The sequence below is a fragment of the Amphiura filiformis genome, chromosome 12 (assembly GCF_039555335.1).
Source record: "Amphiura filiformis chromosome 12, Afil_fr2py, whole genome shotgun sequence".
NCBI classification, from domain to species: domain Eukaryota; kingdom Metazoa; phylum Echinodermata; class Ophiuroidea; order Amphilepidida; family Amphiuridae; genus Amphiura; species Amphiura filiformis.
This window is the reverse complement of record NC_092639.1, coordinates 28059333-28081971: the sequence shown is the minus strand read 5'-3', so window position 1 is coordinate 28081971 and position 22639 is coordinate 28059333. Positions and strand designations below refer to the sequence as shown.

General features: G+C 37.5%; 1 protein-coding gene across 1 annotated transcript in view; it reads left to right on the top strand.

Moving 5' to 3' along the window:
* The window catches only part of LOC140166742 (thrombospondin type-1 domain-containing protein 7A-like), a 283222-nt gene that overhangs the window by 37472 nt on the left and 223111 nt on the right, over positions 1 to 22639 (top strand). Inside the window, exon 2 of the mRNA XM_072190238.1 lies at positions 19405 to 20273. Within this exon, the coding sequence (XP_072046339.1) occupies positions 19701 to 20273 (573 nt within the window). The 5' untranslated portion in view covers positions 19405 to 19700. The remainder of the gene's footprint in view (positions 1 to 19404; positions 20274 to 22639) is intronic.

Here is a 22639-nt window from a genome sequence, read left to right as displayed (position 1 = left end):
CATATTTCCACTACTTCAATATTTAGAGACTTTTAGTATGTCATTCTATCATCTATGGACCTTATGCATTGTGGTAAAAAATTCTGTTTAATTTATTTGAGGTCAAACCTTGTCTTGCCTGGGCTACATGTACATGTCTGGTTCCATACAGCAATAGGCAGTATTGCTGTCTGGTAAGCAGATACTAAACAACCCCTGTAATTCAGACGTCAGAGCAGGTCAAAGTACTACTTTTAGCCTACGTCCCATATCCTACTATCACTCAAACAAGGAAATCTCTTCACGAATTCACTCACCTCAATTGCTTTGCGATCCTACATCATCAGTTGAAACAAACATCTAAGTTTCCAAAAACAACTTTGTCATTCCTCAAAACTACATGTAACTTCATTAATAAAAAATTGAAATCCTACTATATTACCCGTTATTGAAAATTTTGTTCGATTTTAATGTCAACCAAAAGAACGCACGAGTTGAGTTCAGTTGACCAAAATGGTAGCTCCTGGTCACCTCAGATTCATTCATATCACGCATGGCGTAATGACGTCAGTATCAAGCTGCTCATTAAATATTCATGAAACCGACCACGTGGTCACAATCGGTGGATCGGATTGGTTGGAATTAACACGACGTGCTTGACCTTACAGGCCTAGGGGGGTCAGAGATATGCATATTCATGTATGATTGGCTGCTGGCTAAACTGCGATGCGGATATAGTATTCATCACCGGGACTGAGAAATGAAACATTTTCGATGTTTGTACCGGGGAATTTCAGACACGGAGACTTCTACAAATTCGTCCAAAGGTAACCAAAGGGTTGGGGATCACATTTTTAACTATCGTATCACTAAATGTTTCGGAATTGAGGTCGGCTAAAAAGTAGTCCATTTCGGGGACTGTAATTGGTGTAGATGTCACATTTTGAACAGTGAGCGATAAGTGACCAACTTGGCTTTCAGCACAAGTATTGGGCCTTGCTCAGTGTGGGCTACATGTATATTGGGTGTGTTAAGGTGGTCCTACACCCCTTGATAAATTTTTGACCATTTATCTCAAAAATAATAACACACTGGTAACAAAAGTTATGTTTATTAATATTATAGGGGCAAGGAATCCAGTTACTACACTGGAATTTCAGTGACTCAAGACAAGCAGTATGTTATTTACAATTTACATTTGTGTATGATAAGAAAAGAGGTACTGCTAGCATGTACCTTATTTTTTAATAACATATAATGAACCGCTATAATGTCTTAAATCACTGAAATTTCAGTGAAGTAATTGAATTCCTTGCCCCTATAATATACATAACTTTTGTTACCAGCGTGTAGTTATTTTTTGAGAAAAATGCAAAATTAGAGGCATTTTCTCAGTTGGCATAATATCACTTATTATCACTTGTGAGCTATATCAGGACCTTAAACTTGAAAACAAGGAGTTTTACATGGTACACCTGAAACCCCACCGGCACCCCAAACCATGAACCTGATTGATTTATTCATTTATTGTGCAGCACTCTCCACCCCCCCTCCCTGGCCCGACACCCACACACCATCTGATGCATTGAATTGGCAAGGTTTAGGGTTACATGTAGGTTTCAGGGTTATAGACAGTTTGGTTTGAAGTTTTGATAATGGTTGAAGTGGCTATTTTCTAAAGTTGGTCCAAATTTGTAACTTCTACTATTCAAATGCTTTATGTTCTTTATTGTTGCTTTAGTCTACTAACATGCATTTATGTTGAACATGCATGCCATTAATGTTTAAATCTTGAATGTTAAGACAATAATCAAAAGGGATGGGGACCTGGGATTGATGTATGTACTTAAGGCCAGAGTAATGGAAGACACATTCGTCCACGACCGAATTTGATATTTTTTGATATTTATCAACACTAAGATGTATTCTTTCACTTGAAACTGATAAAATACAACTTGCTAATATTTATTCGTATTTTTGCTTGATTTATTTCACTCTTTTCAACTCTAAAAAGTCACATGGCTCAAGACAGCTTAGTAAATTGGCGGGAAATAATGAGTCAGAAATGCGAGAATGCGAAATATTGTGATTGCGCTGCGTGATTACGCGCGCTATTCGCGTTGCATGATGCGGCGCATCTCTGCGCGTATGTCCAACGCAGTAAAGGCGCATTCGGTATGTTGTTAACGCCAGCAAATGTGGTGTAAACAAAACAAAAATTTGCAGTCAAAATGCCACTTAGATTTTTTAATTATTTTGAATTTTGGCGCACTGAAAGCAGACATTATAGATTCATTGGTGCAAAAAGATGCACATTTAGACCATGCACCAGATACAGCTTTTACAAGTGTGAAAGTCTTACCGTTTTGAAATTTAAGGACGTTTTGTGCATAATTTTGACATTTTTTTACTAAAACGTCGATTTCTCAGAGTTCACTTTTGACAATATTATGCGATTTTTGTGACAAGATAACTTCGAAAAATATGCAAGCAAAGGGTAAACTTTTGCACTATCCTTTAGAGTACATCAAAGTCTAGGGAAGGTTTTTTCATTTTTTCAAAATATTTGTTTTAAACAAAATATACACCATTATGTGCAATTTTTAGCTTAATAGAGTGACAAAATGGCTTTTTTCACATGCTTTTTTCAATATTTCAAAAAGAGACGAATTTCAAAAAAAAAAAAACCTTCCCTAAGTTCCTGTCTCTTCTTCATGAAAAGCTAACTGAATTGTTTTTATCTCGAAAAGGATTTTTTTCTAAGTTGTCACAAAAAATTGGGGCAAAAAGTGAATTTTTGTGATTTTTCAAAACTTGAGATTTTTGAACAAATCTGACGTCACCATGGGATTCCTTGACCCATTTCCTTTCCAAAAATGTATAGTTTTATATACTTTGGACATACAATTCAGAAATAATGAAGCTCGAAAAGGTCCATGTTTTCTCCCATTACTCTGCCCTTAAACATAGCGTGAAAGACTCATGAAAATGTGCATAATAATGTTCAAATGATATTAGTTGACCAACAAAGATGAGACAAACTGTCTGCTGTAAAAATTTAATATTGGTGAATGTTCATTATCTAATGTAAATTGAATTTCTTGTTATGGTTCCAGCCTTTGTTTAACAAATAAAGAAACCAGCTTTGATTATTCTGTAAATGTCAAGAGTTTTTTAAACTGCTGAATGTGAAAAAGATTATCATGGTGAAATTTGCAACGGTGTGTACCTGTTTGAAGTCCACTTCAGATGGAATATTTGGTTTACTTTTGGTGTATAATTAATGCAATCCCTGGCTAAGCCATCCTGGTTTGCAGAATCAGTGTACAAATAGCAGTCTCATTTACATTTGCTGGCTAATTTGAGTGCAAGTAGTATATATATGTGATATACATTGTACACAGTGTCTTCGGAAGTATAGGCCTACAGGAGGTTTAGACTAAATCACAGTCTCAAATAGGAAGACAAACTTTATTAATGAGCTGTAAAACAAAACAGATTTAAGGAAAAACAAAATACCTTGATAATTTTTTTGTGCAAAAATTTGGCAATCAAATCCTACAAAATTATATGGAAGCAATAATTTTGATTTTATTCCCAAATTTTGATATTTTTCTAGTCCTCAAGCTTCCTCATGCAGGATACATATTAGTTTTGTTTTCTTTGTTTATGACATATTTTCGACATATTCACAACTTGCACACAGTGTACTCATCCACACATGGCAACTATTGCACTTAGTTTAGCAATTGATTACATTGCATGATTTCTGTTTACATCGTAATACCTGTGCTGTAATTTGAAATTGCATTTTGCAAACCTTATAATGAAAACACTAGAAAATGCAGAATAAGTGTGAGTTTGCGAGGCATTCAGTTCTTGCAATATGTAAAATGTAGGGCCACTTCAGTAAGAGTATACCCAAACATGGGGTTGTCAACTTTATTTCTACTGCTCAAGTGGGTTGTGCAATTAAGCTGCCCTGTGAACATTTGGCAATTTGCACACAGTATTTATGGCACTCATATACACATGGCAGCTATTGAGCTTACCCACTTTTGGCACTGAGCAGTCGATTTGCTATAAAAGTGCAACAAGGGTGCCAAACACATTTCAAACATATGTGACGTGTCATGTCAAAAGCAGACACTTTTGGGCAGGTTATCAATTTTGAGGTTTTTACATAGGCTATCTTAAATATAGAGATATTTTGCTCCACAACACCGTCTTTCCCACCCAATGAAATCGGACATTCCTAAGCGAAGATATTGAGTTTGTAAGTTATCTATCTATCTATCTATCTATCTATCTATCTATACTAAAAATTTCGGATATGGGTAGGTGACGGGAAAAGTATGTTGACCGGTGGTTTTTGAAGGGCCCCTCGAGGTCAAAGGTCATCTAGGGGCAAAATACCCCAACTGGATATAGCAAAAGCAGCAGCAAGTGGATACAAAGATGTGTAATGGGCAACTATGGACAAGTTTCATTCAGCTTTTGGCTGTCTGCCCAATTTGAAATACACTGTAATGTCTACCCAGAATGCATTGCTGCAAAGCTACAGGTGCACTAGTACTAATAAAATAATAAGCGGTCTCTGTCTATCTGTGTATCTGTGTATCTATCTATCTGTCTGTCTGTCTGTCCGTCTGTCCGGCTATGCGTTTCGCCGCACTTCGACGCATCGTGCTGAAATTTTGGATATAGGTAGGTATTGGGAAAAGCATGTTGGCCATGTGGTTTTGAGGGTCATCGGAGGTCAAGGTCAAAGGTCAAAATTTCAAACTTTGTCCGATCGGGCCCAAATTTGGTGGGTGGAATCTAGACTAATTCCAATCAGCCGTCTACACTTCGCATGTACTGTGTATGCTTCGTAGTGACGACTGATTATCTTACAGCCAATATCATGACGGACTTCTGAAAACTATTCATTGCGACTTCAGTTGTGCGCCGAAGCGCGACTGACTAGCGGCGCCAGCGTGCAGCGTCGCTGTACCGCGCCGCTGTGACAAGATCGCTCTGAACTTCTAAAAACAACAAACTCGGTCAAAAGGTCAATTTGGACACAACTGCGCACGCTCTATGCCACAGGAATCCTGTTGCAAAATCCGTCACTTTTTTTCCACATAGTTTTCTCAGTCGTCAATCCAGACGGTTGACGACTGAGGGCAGCAGTCTAGGTGGAATCCTTGATAGGAGGGGAATATAATGCGCGAAATAAAATCGAGGTCAACCGAGGTCAAAGGTCATTACGGAGGGGTCAAATTTCAAACTTTGTCCGATCGGGCTCAAACTTGGTGGGTGAAACCTTCGTATGAGGGGAGCATGAAAAACATTATATGGAGGTCATCCGAGGTCAAAGGTCAAAGGTCATGGATTTCAAACTTTGTCCTATCGGGCTCAAAATTGGTGAGTGGAATCCTTGATGCGAGGGAATATATGCATAAAATAAAATTGAGGTCAACCAAGGTCAAAGGTCATGTAGGGGCTAAATTTAAACTTTGCCCTATTGGGCTTAAACTTGATAGGTGGAATCCTTTGTATGAGGGGGGCCTGAAAAAAATTACACCAAGGTCATCTGGGGTCAAACAGAAATGCTATCATGCCAGTGCTCTCACAGCATCAGGGCTCTCACAGCTGCAGGTGCACTAGTCTACTATACTAAAATAACCAGCGAAGTCTGTCTGTCTGTCCGGCTATGCGTTTAGCTGCGCTGCGACGCATCGATCCGATATTTCGGATATTGATAGGTTTCGGGAAAAGCATGTTGACCGTGTGGTTTTCGAGGTCATCGGAGGTCAAGGTCAAAGGTCAAAATTTCAAACTTTGTCCGATCGGGCTCAAACTTGGTGGGTGGGATCCTTGATAGGAGGGGAATGTAGGCCCGAAATAAAATCGAGGTCAGCCGAGGTCAAAGGTCATTACGGAGGGGTCAAATTTCAAACTTTGTCCGATCGAACTCAAACTTGGTGGGTTGGATCCTAGATACGAGGGGAATATATGCCCGAAATAAAATCGAGATCAGCCAAGGTCAAAGGTCATTACGGAGGGGTCAAATTTCAAACTTTGTCCGCGTTCGGGCTCAAACTTGGTGGGTGGAATCCTTGATACAAGAGGAATATATGCCTAAAATAAGATTGAGGTCAACCGAGGTCAAAGGTCATTACGGAGGGGTCAAATTTCAATTTTTGTCCGATCGGGCTCAAACTTAGTAGGTGGAATCTTCGATATGAGGGGAACATGTAAAAAATATAATCGAGGTCATCCGAGGTCAAAGGTCATCCAGGGGCTACATTTTAATATCACGGGAGCATGAACAAAATCAAACCGAGGTCACTCGAGGGCGAAGGTCAAATGGGGTCAGTATGCCCAATTGGGCTTAAAAGTAGTAAAAAGAATGACGGGAACATGTCAAAAAGGGGTCATTAGGGGTCAAATAGCATCGCTATCACTCAGTAACTCTCACAGCAACGGGTGAACTAGTACTAATAAAATAATAAGCGGGCTGTATCTGTCTATCTGTCTGTCCGGCTATGCGTTTCGCAGTGCTTCGACGCATCGCGCTGAAATTTTGCATATAGGTAAGTATCGGGAAAAGCATGTTGGCCGTGTGGTTTTGAGGGTCATCGGAGGTCAAGGTCAAAGGTCACAATTTCAAACTTTGTCCAATCGGGCCCAAATTTGGTGGGTGGAATCCTTGATAGGAGGGGCATATAATGCGCGAAATAAAATCAAGGTCAACCGAGGTCAAAGGTCATTACGGAGGGGTCAAATTTCAAACGTTGTCCGATCGGGTTCAAACTTGGTGGGTCGAAACCTTCGTATGAGGGGAGCATGAAAAACATTATATGGAGGTCATCCGAGGTCAAAGGTCAAAGGTCATGGATTTCAAACTTTGTCCTATCGGGTTCAAACTTGGTGGGTGCAATCCGTGATACGAGGGGAATATATGCGCAAAACAAAATTGAGGTAAACCGAGGTCAAAGGTCATGTAGGGGCTAAATTTAAACTTTGCCATATTGGGCTTAAACTTGATAGGTGGAATCCTTCATTATGACTGAGGGGAGCATGAAAAAATTGCACCAAGGTCATCCAAGTTCAAAGGTCATCTGGGGTCAAACAGTATCGCTATCATGCCAGTGCTCTCACAGCATCTGAGCTCTCATAGCCGCAGGTGCACTAGTACTAATAAAATAACAAGCGGGCTGTATCTGTCTGTCTATCTGTCTATCTATCTGTCTGTCCGGCTATGCGTTTCGCCGTGCTTCGACGCATCGCGCTGAAATTTCGCATATAGATAGGTATCGTGAAAAGCATGTTGGCCATGTGGTTTTCAAGGTCATCGGAGGTCAAGGTCAAAGGTCAAATGGGGAAAATACCCCACGTGGATACAAAGCAGCAAGTGGATAAAAAGAATCCAGTAGACAATCTACAACAAGTTTCAAGCTGCCCAAGCGGGTGTCATTCAGCTTTTGGCTATCTGCCCAATTTGAAATGCACTGTAATGTCTACCCAGAATGCATTGCTGCAAATGATTTGTACATTTTAAACTTTGTCCGATCGGGCCCAAACTTGCTGCCAATGAATTCTATAAGCGCCCATACGCCAATAAGTGCCCACACCCCAATAAGTGCCCATACCCCAATAAGCGCCCATACCCCAATAAGTGCTCTCACAGCATCAGGGCTCTCACAGCCGCAGGTGCACTAGTACTAATAAAATATTAAGCGGTCTCTATCTGTCTGTCCGGCTATGCGTTCCGCCATGGCTCAACGCATCGATGCGATATTCGGATATGGATAGGTAACGGAAAAGCATGTTGACCGGGTGGGTTTAAAGGTCATCGGAGGTCAAAGGTCAAAATTCCAAACTTTGTCCGATCGGGCCCAAACTTGGTAGGTGGGGTCCTTGATACGAGGGGAATATATGCCCAAAATAAAATCAAGGTCAACCGAGGTCAAAGGTCATTACGGAGGGGTCAAATTGCAAACTTTGTCCGATTGGGCTCAAACTTGGTGGATGGAATCCTTCATATGAGAGAAGCATGAAAAACATTATATGGAGGTCATCAAAGGTCATGGATTTCAAACTTTGTCCTACCGGGCTCAAACTTGGTGGGTGGAATCCTTGATATGAGGGAATATATGTGCGAAACAAAATTGAGGTCAACAGAGGTCAAAGGTCATCTAGGGGCTAAATTTAAACTTTGCCCTATTGACTATTGTGCTTAGACTTGATATGAGGGAGCATGAAAAATTACATCGAGATCATCCGAGTTCAAAGGTCATCTGGGGTCAAAAAGTGTGTCTATCATGCAGATGGTGCCCTAATAGCTACAGGGCCATTACAGCTGCAGGTGCACTTGTACTAAAATAATAGCTGTTAGATGTGTGTCTGTGTGTGTGTCTGTCCGGCTATGCGTTCCGCCGCTCTTCGACGCATCGTTCCGATATTTCACACATAGATGGGTATCGGGCGTGCGCTGTTTACCGGGTAGTTTCGGAGGTCAAGGTCAAAGGTCAAAATTTCAAACTTTGTCCGATCGGGCCCAAACTTGGTGGGTGGAATCCTTGATAGGAGGGGAATGTAATGCACGAAATAAAATCGAGGTCAACCGAGGTCAAAGGTCATTACGGAGGGGGTCAAATTTCAAACTTTGTCCGATCGGGCTCAAACTTGGTGGGTCGAAACCTTCGTATGAGGGGAGCATGAAAAACATTATATGGAGGTCATCCCAGGTCAAAGGTCAAAGGTCATGGATTTCAAACTTTGTCCTATCGGGCTCAAACTTGGTGGGTGGAATCCTTGATACAAGGGGAATATATGCGCAAAACAAAATTGAGGTCAACCGAGGTCAAAGGTCATGTAGGGGCTAAATTCAAAATTTGCCCTATTGGGCTTAAACTTTATAGGTAGAATCCTTTGTATGAGGGAGCATGAAAAAAAAAATTACACCGAGGTCAAAGGTCATCTGGGGTCAAACAGTATCGCTATCATGCCAGTGCTTTCACAGCATCAGGGCTCTCACAGCTGCAGGTGCACTAGTGCTATTAAAAAATTGGAAATTGAGATATCAGCCTTTAAAAATATTATTGACAATGTTGAGAGTAGGAATTACCTTGAAAAATTTCTCAAAAAATACAAGATGCCAGTTATATTCCGGTCTGAAACTATCAGACAATATTTTTAACATTAATAACATCACAAATTTGCAACAAACCCAAATTGTGAAAAAATCACCCGGGCAGATTTTTGGCTATTTCTCCATTTACGATCCTGCCCAAAAGTGTCTGCTTTTGACATGACACGTCACATATTATGTTTGAGGGCCAAATACATATCCATTTCTTATGTTTTTCTTTACATTTTTGTTCAAGGGCCAAATATTAGTGCTTCGTGGGCCGGATTTGGCCCATTAGTGCAAAAAGGGGGGCCCTGAAAAATATTGACCCTCCTAAGGGGGCCCTGAAAAAAATGACCACAAATTTTCTTGGAAAAGTTAAGTTTATATGCTTTTCTATGGGGCTGACCCATAATTTTCATGTCAAAAAGGGGGGGCCCTGAAATTTTTCAGGTTTGTAAATGGGGCCCCGAAAATTTTTTGCAATGAATTTTTTTGCATCAGGCCCCCCTTACAAGTGTTTGTGAACGGTCCCTATAAATAGCCAGATTTGTATTCAGATTTGATCGAATTGATGCTTTTTCACCTCAAAACATTTGCCAAAGTCTTATCATGCTTCAAAATAATTCATACTGTTGCTTTTTTCAGTTGTAAACATTTCTTGTTTTGGTTGTTAAAATATCAGGCCATGCAATAAATAATAAATTAATACTTTATGCTAAATTATGTGTATGTTGACCAGACTTCCTCAAAATTTGGTGAGGGAGCCCATATTATTTGTTAATTTGTTACAAATTTACTGTTCATTTCTGTGTAAAATTGCAATTGTATTAGGACTTTGTCAACACATCATAAAAACCGGGAGGTCTAATATTTTTGTTATTTCCCCAAAGCCTTACCCCTAAAATTGAAGGAAGTGTTTGCAATGTATTTATAAATGTATTAAATGATATCCAAGAACTTCTTAACATGTCTTTTCATCACAACAATTTTAGAAACAAAGCGAAGAAACAATTTTAGAGCCAATAAGAAAAATAACAGAAATACTTGAAAAAACTCCAAAATACACTTGTTATTTATTGGGCGAAAAACGCGAAGCGTTTTTCGTCCTTATTGCGATGGGTTTTGGTCTACTTATTCCTCACAGCGTTGCAGAATAAAAATAAAATAATCGTGCTGTCTATGTAATCAGGAAACTACAGAGGCGATAGTGTACATTTAAATTTGTCATTACTACTTCATGTTGATATTCAAACAGTGCTATAAAGTTGTCTTGCCAAGGAATGTGTTTGTATTAAAAGAAATAATTGTTTTACAACTTGGATGAACTAGAATTACTTTTATGCAAATCCGAAAATTGCAACAGATATTTTTCATTTCTTTAAGATTTAGCGGTATTGCCAGATTGTACGTACAGTTGGGCTACATTAATAGCCTCATTATAGTTTTATTGATACTGGCAAAATACTTACCTGTATGTGCTTGTTGTTCTGCTATAGCGTATAGAATTTGTTAATGATACTATAACAACACAGTCAATTAATTTATGTCAACATGCTTTTCACCAGGCTGTGTTTATATAACTGAATTCATTTATACAAACACAACCTTGAGTAAATTAAAGAGAGTACTTAAGGGATCTGGAATGAGCGTTTCGATAGTATTTTTTGTGGGACATGAGAGCACATCAGACATATCGAATTGCATCCTAATACTGAAGAATGTCTTTCTGATATCAAATAATTTTCATTTTTGAAAATCACGATGTAATACAAATTTTATGACAAATTATTAAAATTTGATATTTTTCATATTTTTGATATATAACAGTCCTCAAGTAAATTTTATAAATCTAATGACATATTCTTAAAGTGTATGTAGCTGGGAGGAAAAGCCGATCAATTGAAAAATTTTGACCTTTCATATTGAAGATATGGATTTTTTTCCCAAAATGACTTAATTATTTTGTGTTTTGGGAAAAGATCCATATCTTCAATACTGAAAGGTCAAAATTTTCAATTGATCGTCGGCTTTTTTCATCCCACCTACATACACTTTAAGTAAAAATCATCATTTGCTAATTTCAAAAAATCAAAATTATTTTATATCAAAAGGACATTCTTCGTATTCAGAATGCAATTCAACATGTCTGATGTGCTCTAATGTCCCACAATAAATACTGTCCAAACGTTCATTGACTGTTAGGCTAAGTAAACGTTACAGGATAATATGTATTCAAATTCTGCCTCAAGGTTCCTGCTTAAATTGTGTTCAAGAATCAACTAAGATTTATTTGGCCCACCTTTTGCCAGTAAATAGGCTGTCAGGCATTATGTATTTTTTATTACATGTGCCCGGTCTTATCACTTATCACCAATCTGAAAGAAAGCCTGTTTTAATCACAATGGTCAGAATTGATGATTAGACAAATAGGCTACACTGTCCATACACTGAGTACAGTCTCATTGCAAGATCATAGGCTAAGTACCATAGTCCTTGTCATTTGAGGTACGTAAAAACATACTCATTATGATCGATGCGAATTATAGAAACAGTTCAAGCAATAAAATAACTACACCTTTATCTTGACACTTCCTCATTTGCTCGCCCTGTTCCTTTTTTAAAGGAATTTTTATTTTACTTGGCCTTCATGTTGCATTTTTGTCAGCAAATATTAAAACTAGGTTTTAAGCCTGCTGTTCCCACATTTAGTTGCACCTGAGATTTTTAGATGATAAACCTAGGAATGTAAATGCATCAAGTACATTGCATGCAGTGCCATGTATATATTCATAAAGGAGATGAAAAATGAAAATAAGATGCAAGGTGATTATGAAAGTTTGCTCCAACTGAATTGCAATTTGTTTGTGATCAGTTATCATCAGTGAGTGCCTGCTTCCTTATGAATTTTCAGTTTTTGAAAAGACCTGGGAAATTAAATGAATGTATCTGGGAAATTAAGTTGTAGTTTCTCTTCTTTTTTACAAGGCACTCAAATTTGCTATTTCTAGTTGTATGTCACATGTGTGCAGGGATTTTCAAAAAGTACCCATAGTAAGTATTTTTCATTAGTGCTGTAAAATGGATCCAGCACAATGTACTACTGGGTTGTTTTCCTGCCCTGAGCAAATATTTTACTGTTACGAGTTACAAGGAATATACCTTAAAACACTGGTAGCAATCAGTCAAGAGGCTTGACGAAAAAGCACACATTTTGAGGAGATTTTGAGTGCAATTTCACTCAGAATTTTACCATTTCAACTAATTTTCTTGGTGCTGAGTTTAGCTACTTTTCGAGTAACATCTGTGTGATTAAGGTTCCTGTTTTTGCTGTTTTTTGATACCCTAAGTAAGATACTCGCATGTCGTGCCCAGCCATGAAAAAATACACTTTTTACTTGTTTTTTTGGACACAGGTGATTCAGCTGGAAATACAAGTGGCCCATCGGGCAACTGAGTTAAACCTTTTAAAAAGAAAATCATAAATACATAAGTAGCAATTTTTAACAAAATATTGATGTAGTTAGTCAAATGCCAAGAATTTGAATTTAAAGATACAGGCAGTGTGTTTTTACTGGTGAACTGGGTTTTTTGGTAAAACATAACCTTTAGAACCTCACCTCACCTCACATCACCTCACCAAGCTGTGTTTGACCATTCTTGGATGTATTCCTCTTCATGATTCTGTCAGTTGTTTCTGTCTCTTGTATTTCTTGTCCATGTAGGCAGTAAGGTCACCACAACACCTCAGCTTCTGTCTTCTTCTTGATCTTTTCCCAGTCTTGGTTGCCATTCTGTAATTGATTTTATCCATCTGTTATCTTCAGAGCCGGATTTACCATTGGGCCAGATGGGCCCGGGCCCAGGGCCCCAAAATTTGGGGCCCCAATGTGGCCATATGTGCATGTTTCCTTTAGCCCTAAAACACGACCAAATATGCAAAAAGTGCAAAATTTTGCTCACTTCACGCGCACTGGCCCTCTGCATAGCAAATTTTGTCTTCATTTTGAACTAAAATGATCTAAAATTGAAATTTTTTCACGCACGCGCGCAAATGTCCCAGTGAAATTGATCTTATTGGTCCCGTATTTGTCAAACCAAAACTTGGTCGCTTGAGCGCACATGCCTTCCTCATGGTGAGTTTGGGGCCTCTGTATTTTGGCCTGGCCCAAGGCCCCCAAAAAGGTAAATCCGGGCCTGGTTATCTTCCCTTCGTACAAGGTGACCTGCCCATATCTTCTTTGAGTTTCACCATAATGTCTTTGACTTGAGTTTGATATCTTATTTTAGTGTTCTTAATTTAATCATATTTTGTCATATTATAACTTTATGTCCTCCCATAGAACTGCATGTTTAAAAATTCAGCCATAATAACCAGTGGGGTTTCTTTCACTTTACATTGTTATTTCAGCTTAAAATGGACAGAAACCCTTCCCGATAGTTATTACTAGTATTATTTCAGCATTTTGAGTACAGAATAACAAATTTAAAATTTGAAGGAAATTGTACATTATGGCTTTAACTAAGGTAATGTAATGTGTAGCATCTTCCTTTCCATTGCTGATGGGGGGGTTGTAGTTTCTGTTCCAGGTACTTGTTGTCAATATTTTGGCCCCATATGTCAATGTTGCGCAATGCACACTGGTAAGTTTGGCTAAACGTAACACATTTATTTAATAATGTTGTCAACATCTCATTTTGCTTCATTGCATCACACATCAGTTTTAAAAGAATACTTGTTTGGTAAACTTGATCGCCTTTAATTATTTACAATCAATTAGAGAAATCAGACTCGATCGAAGACACCATTAGCACCAAAAACAGCTAAAAACAGAGACCAGTTGCAACAAGATGGTCATATTTGTTCTTGTTGTTGCTTGAATTTGAGTGCATCTATTAGATAGGGAATCAGGGATGGCTCATTGAGTTTCTGTCCATGTGAAGCATGTTGCTTTAACTCTCTCCACGCGCGCGGGTGTCGACTGCAGATGACAAGTTTAAAAAAAATCCAAAATTCAAAAATTTCAGAATTGTACATTTTCATGACCATATTTGGAATCAGCATGAATAATGCATTAAAATGAGTACAGACAAGCCTAGTATTGGTTCAGTGGTTCTGAAGATAGTTCTTGAAATTTTGAGAAAATATCTCAAAACTTGGACTTTTTATTTTGAAGCCTATGGCTAGCACACAGAGCATTAAGCTTAACCTTCAGCTTTAAAGCAAATGGCAAAGGGTGAGTTTTTATTATGTATTTTAATTTCAAAATTTTAGAAACTTGCATTTATGTGGTATAATATGTAGATATCAATATGAAAAATGCATGCAAATGAGTACAAACTTATGCAAGATTGGGACAGCGGTTCTTGAGGTTAGTTTGAACATAAAATCTATGGTTTGAATCATGAGGAAGAATATGTTGGAGCAGCAACACATTGTTGTATGCTAAGTGCTGAAACGTTTTTTGTTATCTACCTAATGGCTTCAATCCATTGATTCAAGTTCATTTAGATTAAGAACATCCTTAACCCCATGAGAACTACCTGCCGATTGGGCAAAAAGAAGTTTTCACTATCAATTGGACCAATCTGCAACATTATTAGAATAATTTCACCATGGAAAAAAATTAGGGTGAATTATTTGCAAAGCTCCATTCTGATTGGTGATTAAAATGAAGAGATCATGTAATTGACCAATCAGAGGCAATGTTTGATCGGCAGGTAGTGCTCAGGGGGTTAAGTACACACCATGGGGGTGGGGGAACTGGAATATGAAAGTGATATACCTGTGCCTACCGATAACACTAGGGGTGTATAGGTGTAGGAAGTTAAAAAGACAGGGGGGTTATTCAGTATGGGCTCCAATGAAATGGGGGTCATTCAGTGTGGGCCTGCTAAAACTTGGATGTCATTGACAGTGAAAAATAAATATCTGGCCAAAAATCTGCAAAATTGTATGCAATTGTACAATTTTGAGGCTAAAATTGCCACAAATAATGCCAATCTTGTTTAAAATGCACATGAAGCATTTAACTTCCAAAATATAATGAGTCAATAGTGAAAAAATGGGGTAAATGATGAAAAAAGGTGGCCATTGGGAATAGAGCTTGCCTCAAAAAAGGGATCTATTTGACAGGTGCATGATGGGTACCAATATATTATTATATATGGGAGTACCCCCCACCAACCCGGAAGCAGTCATGAGGCAGTAACTTTTTCATTATTCATTATGGTGTTGGATGAGGGGGATGAAGGCATATCATAAACCCTCTTAAATCTCACTCTCCCTCAAATGACCAGCAAAGGCTTTTTGTATATATTGGAACTGGATATAGTATGTATAAGGGAACAACCCAAATAATTGATGGCATCCTATAAACGTAACTGGTTTCATTTCATAGCTGACCATCTCCCTTACTCCCTCCCTCCCTCCCTCCCTTCCTTCCTCCCTCCCTCCCTCCCTCATTCCATCCTTTCTTCCTTCCTCCCTCCTTCCCCTCTCCCTCCCTCCCCATATCCTCCCCATATCTAATGAAAATGGAAGTGTGTCAACATGTCATTGATATTCTATAAGAAGAGCATACTAGCATAGGAGAAACATTTATCAACATTTTTACACCCTCTCTCCCTAACAAAACTAGTTTCATTATAGGACATCATCGATCTTTTGGTTTGTTCCCTAATGCAGTATAGTAGTACAGTGAAACTGTACTACTTTTTGACCAAAAATCACATTTTGGCCAAAAATCTAATTTTTTACCAAAAATCCACATTTTTTTCCAAAAAATCACATTTTTTACCAAAAAATCACATTTTTTACCAAAAGTCATATTTTTGACCAAGAAAAGATTCTGAAAACAAAATAATGATAAAATTGGATGGTTTTTTCACCCAATACAAAATTTATTGGTCTCGCTATGAGTTTAAAAATATTGGACTCGACTTCGTCTCGTCCAATATTTTAAAACTCATAGCTCGATCAATAAATTTGTGTATTGGGTTCAAACCATCCAATTTTATATCAGATCTGGGTAGTCCAGATTGAAGTAATCCATGTATTATGAAAGCTTATGAAACTGATCCCATCATCCCAATAAGAACCAGATCTGGGTAGTCCAGATTGAAGTAAATCCAAAAACATTATGTGAATAGCCCGTTAATGGGTGCTTGAGGCATTGATTTGTTTAATTCACCAATTAGAACAAAAGTAGTATGTCCTATCGTTTGTACTTGGCATGGCCAAGACAACTTAAAATAGCTGTGACCTTTTACAAGAAAACAAATGAAGACGAGCATAAGCTGTAAGAACAAGCCAATTCTATTTATGTATACATACATCTTATTGCCAAGCTAATGATTGATTCGAAGTGATCAAATTGAGACATGGACAATGTTTGTATGAAAACAAATGAACATGAGCATAAGGCCAATTTAAAAAAATGGGTTGTTTGTACTCTATGCCTGACCAAAAAAACACAAAAATCTTGAGGCACCTTTTTTTGTGTATGCGTGTGTTAATTTTTTTCAAACACTAGATTGTATGTTACGTTACTACTACCTTACAATCAATTTTACACAATCAAAACACCACATCATGACAGCCTGACACTTACATATAGTGTTAGGCCAAAAAAGGTGTATGTTTGGCCTCAATCGACCAACCCTAATTGTCAAAAATGGGAAAAAAGTTTTTACTGGACAAAAGAATACCGACCCTAATTTCTGAAAATATAGAAACACTTTTTTCCAGTTCATATTTTTGCAATCTAATTATTATAGGGTTTTAAACAAATTTATCACTTAAAACCTGCTTTATCATGTAATTTTAAGGGGTACTACACCCTCGATAAATTTGTGCCTATTTTTGCATTTAAAACAACAACTAATAACACAGTGGTAAAAAAAGTTATGTATATTATAGGGGCAAGGAATCCAATTACTACACTGGAATTTCAGTGACCCAAGACAAGCGGTTCGTTATTTATGATAAGAAAAGAGGTACCGCTAGAATGTACCTCATTTCCTATCATATATACTGAACCGCTTGTCTTGAGTCACTGAAATTTCAGTGTAGTAATTGGATTCCTTGCCCCAATAATATACATAACTTTTGTTACCAGTTTGTTATTATTTTTTGAGAAAAATGCAAAAATAGTCACGAATTTACCACAGGGGTGTAGTACCCCCTTAAGCACCACAACATCATACTATTGCAAGTTAAACATTATTTAGGCAACTACAGGTTAGCGATTTATCAGATTTTACTCTACAATGTAAAAAAAGCTATTATGATTTATTCTGAAATGATCAAATTGAAACATGAACAACATTTTGATTGGAATTATTGTCACGTCGTGACTGTTTAGTGTTTAGCATTCTATTAATATTTATGGGGGAGAAAAAATTGAACAGATTTTTTGAGGTGGGAAAGGCTTGTATGCTGTTGAATGCAGCATTTGTTTATTCACATGGTTGATATAAAGGAGGTTGAGTAGCTATGATTTGGGTATAGAAATTAGATTTGGTGAATACACTAGGATCCACAACATGCTCATCTATCAGTCAGAGGAACAGTTCTTAAACCCCAATACATTTGTACATTCATTGAATGACCTCTGAAGATTTGGGTACAAAACTCATACTCTGCAACTTGAGGTCAAATTTTGCACTATGATTATGTAATTGAGGTTATTGGACTATGCCATTGGGATGAGGCTCTTGTGGTCCATAGTGATAGTGCTCTTTTAAGTGAAGGAGATGTTTTGTATGGTACAGGCTGAGAATTTTTAGGTAACATTAATTTAGGTGTTTTGTTGCCCAACTCTACACAAATTTATTTCTATTCAACTCAATTTTTGGTCAATTTGACGCTGTTTTCAGTTTTTTGAGAAGTTTATTTTCATGTTGGTACCTGCAGATTGAGTGTTTTATTTTTTCCCTTCCATTTGAAAAACAAAATAATATATTTTAAAGAATGTGCCATTTTACTGAATTTTTCAGCTCTTGCACTCTTACATTACCAAAATAAGTCTTGATATCAGCCTATCATGCAAAATCCATTGTCACTTGTCATCTTACAATAAAATGTTAAAGAGTGAACCAAATGAGTTTTCACTCCAAAAGAGTAAATTTCACCACAAAAGAGTAAAATGTCCATTCTTTATGGATCTAGGAACAACTTTTTTTTAAGTGGTCCTTTATATGGCTACTTGAAAAAGTGAAATTTCACTTTTTGGAGTGAAAATTTCATTCTTTTGGAGTGATTTTCACACTTTTTGGAGTGGACAAGCACACACCCATTTTGGTTCATTATTTTACATTAAAAAAGAGTATTAAAGTACCTGTATAGCTAAATAAAGGCTGGACTCCCTGGGCCGCAAGGAAGAACAGATGATTAATTGTGTTTTCAACTGATCGAGTGTCCCAGGTTAAAGAAGAAATAAAACAAACAAACAAACAAACAAACAAACTCCTTGTTCCAGCAATAAGCATTTTCATTTTGCTAAAAACATTCAAATGTCAAAGTTTTAGACCTTGCCCCTGGGACCTTGTTGCCTTTAAAAACACACAAATAAATGAAGGATTAGTTTTTAATATTTCAAAAGCTTTCAAAGTAAGTATTTCTCCTGTCAGATTTCAAGGAAACATTTAATGGGTTGTTCCATTTAAAAACCACACTACCCCTGTGGAAGATTTAGGTAAAGTCTTTTATAGAAGGAGTATGAGTTTCAAATAGAATAGACAGTTGAGTAACTTCCATTTGAAATACTCACTCCAGTTGGGGAAGATACAGGTAAAGGCATAATACAGAGGGAGTATGGGTTTCAAAATGATGAACCCTGACCAATTACATTTGAAAAACATACTCCCCCTGTGGAAGATATTTCCAAAATCTTCCACAGGGGTAGTGTGGATTTCAACTGGAATAACCCAATGTCATTGAATATGTCAAAGATTATATATTGTTCAGGATTTCAATTTGAAAGATACCGGCAAACAAAACATTTGCAATTCTTACCGAACGATTTATTGTAAATTTAAATTTGCATATTATTCCCAGGCCATCGTCGGTACCAAGCATGTCAACTCACCAACCACTTTCCCTGAGTAGACGTAATACCATAGTCAGGCCCCCACTCATCCACTCTCATCACAATCCCAATAATTGTTACGATAAATCAACCTGGCAACTCTGCTTATTATTCCAAGCTGTAGCGATTTGACTAGGCAAGGTTGAGGGTGTTAATATCGTAGCGTGATGACAGCATTACTAAACATCAGTGTCTTCTCTTAACACTATACAGGGGGAGCTAGTGTGTTAGCTAGTAGTAGCAGCTCAAGCAAGCAAGCCAGCGAGTAGAGCAGGTGCAAGGCTGTTGATGCTCAGTGACGACGACAAATCAACGCAGTAGCAGGCGTGTGGAAATGGGTCACCTATTGTGTCCTCTCTGCCAGCTGAGTTCCTTCTAACCATGGTAGTTTATTAGTATTGACAAGATTCGTTCAAGCGTGACATTATTTTCCATGGACATGATACAAGTCGATTTGATTTGTTGAACATTTTGCATTTAGATTCCATCAAAGCTAGTAAAAGTAAAAGATGAAGTTTTTATCAGCATTGCAACTGGTGTGTGCTCTGATGGTGGTGAGCAGTGGTTGTGCATGGGGGAATATTAGGCAAACTAGAGAGCTGAAGTCTCCTGCTCCAACGGAACTTAGTGGTAATGAGAATGAAATTTTTCCAGAGGAGGAACCTATGATTCCATCTCCTTTCTCGTGGAGAACAGGAGAGTGGAGCAGTTGTGAGGAACAAGGAGAGGCAAATAAATGCGGAAAAAAGCGCAATGTGAGGTGCATTTTCACGGAGAACAATCGGGAGATACCTTTCCATTATTGCGACTCTGAACAGCGAACGAACACTTTTGAACCGTGCAATGTGTGTAAGGAAGACTGCGTCCTGACGACGTGGTCGGATTGGTCAGAATGTAGTGCATCGTGTGCTCCCGCGACTAGATACAGGACTAGGGGAGTAGTGCGAAGAGCGGACCACGGTGGGAAGGATTGCGGGAAGTTATCGGAAATTGAGAGTTGCTCGGATTTACAGGAATGTAGAATAGAAGTGGTGGTGCCAACTTATACTTGGAAAATTGGGGAATGGACAAGCTGTAGACAGGTAGGGCATTACTTTGTGTTTCAAATGTTTGTCTGTTTATTTGTTTGTCTGTGTGTCGTTTGTTATATTTTTATGATCTTTCCACACACATGTGTGTGTAACTAAGCACACTTTGTATATGACCACATCTAGAAGTTGCATATTTAGAGCCTTTTTAGAAAATCCTGGATCAAATGAGCGAAAACATTTTACACCCACTTTAAAATCAGATAAGTAAGAGTTAGGCCCGTAGCCAGGGGGTGGCGATGCACAGCCCCCTCCCAAATCTGCAAAAGATCTGCTTTGTCGGGAAAAAATAGCAAAATTGGGCCAAAAATGTCAAAAATTTAAATAAATATACACTCCAAATTACGAACTTTTTGTGAAATTTGTTTAAAAAATAGGATCCAAAAGTCAGAAGGTCTACTTTTGACCAGAATGAAGATTTCTCTTGAAAAGGTCTACACCAGGCCTGGAAAAAAATGAGCAATTTGGCAATCTCCTTGTCGGGAAATTTGGTCATTTGGAAGGAAATTTTGCTTTTCTACATAAAGAAATACATAAGAAATAGTGGGAAATCCTGCTACTTTAGAGGGAAATTTATCTCTCTTGCTGGGAAATAAACATTTTTTTTACAGGCCTGATATTATTCTGCATCCCCACAAAAAAATTCTGGCTATGGGCCTGGTGAGACTGTAGTGAGTGAAGATACACATGTACCTTGATTGATTGTTTTACTTGCTCCCTAAATGCAGAAATACATTTTACCTGCTGGTCTTCAATTCTGAAAATTCTGAAAAATGTATTGATCAATTCTTCAAATTGTTGGTTTTCAGGATATTTCATTTGAAATCCATATATCCCCTCTGGAAGACATGATCTCCCACACTACATGTAGGAGTGTAGATTTCAAATGGAATCCCTCATTCAGGTATGGTAATCCATTTGAAATTCTCACTCCCTGTGTGGAAGATTAAGGTCATTTCTTTCATAGAAGGTGTATAAATTTCAACTGGAATAGACCAATTAATGCAAAATAAATATTTTTTCTGTGCTTGTCTTTTCTTCAATTCAGGTTATACATTTGTCAATTTAGGCAATCCTTTTCCTTTCTTTAACTCAAATGCATAATAATTAATGCTCTTTGTGCTATCCATATTATACGTTTTTGAGATATTTTCTCAAAATATCAAGAACTATTTTAAGAACCACTGAACCAATTCTAGGCTTGTTTGTACTCATTTTAATGCATTTTTCATGTTGATTCCAAATATAGTCATGAAAAATTACAATTCTGAAATTTTTGAATTTTTGATTTTTTAAAAAACTTTTCGTCTGCAGTCGACACCAGCGCGGAGAGAGTTAATGCAAAATAAATAGTTAGCAAGCCAGCATTTTGTGCCTTTTCCATTTCAATGCTTGTATGGCAGACGGATGTAAGTACTCTGCTATTACTATGTACTTATGACCATTTTGCATTCAACCATTGATTATATTCTTTCACTTGTTCTAAAAGGGTTCATTAATCCAAGGCCTTGATGAGTACAACAACTACACAGTAATAGTTTTAATGGAAATATTTCAATTCTCAGCATCAATGGACTTAATGTAAACAGTATTTGTTTTTGCAGTATTACTTAATGATATATAGACAAGGCAATTTTAAACCTGTATACTCATATTCGTTAACTCCCTCCACGGGGGTGTCAACTGCAGACGACAAGTTTCAATTTTTATTAAAAATTCAAAAATTTCAGAATTGTAAATTTTCTTAACCATATTCCGAATCAGCATGTAAAATGCATTCAAATGAGTACAAACATGCCTAGTATTAGTTCAGTGGTTCTTAAGATATGAGATAGCTCATTGATATTTTGAGAAAATATCTCAAAATTTGGACTCTTTATGTTGAAGCCTATGGCTAGCATGCAGAGTATTAAGAGCCATAGCAATAATTATGCCTCACAGGGAACTAAACGAAGCTTAGCGAATCTGAACAAATGTCAGAATGTCCTACAAGTTAAAACTGTTTGTTCAACATAATTTACCTACTAGCAGGCTAGGGGTGATTTAAGCTTTTCTTGCTACAGAAATATCATTATGATGCATTATATGATATGAAATAACAAATATAGCAACTTTTGTGACAATATTCATTGTTTTCCTTTTATTACGATTTCTGGGAGCTGTATTCTCATGTTCCTGCCCTTTTCTATAACCTATACATCAGCATGGTGTTTAATAAATTTCATTTGAGTGGGGGTTAAAATTGTTAAAGGCCTATTCAGTGACCCCGCTGAAAGTGTAAACAAATTGTTTGTAACTGTCTAAAAGTAAAGGATAAGTCAATAAAATTGTCATTAGGTATTTTTGAAATGAAAAATTTA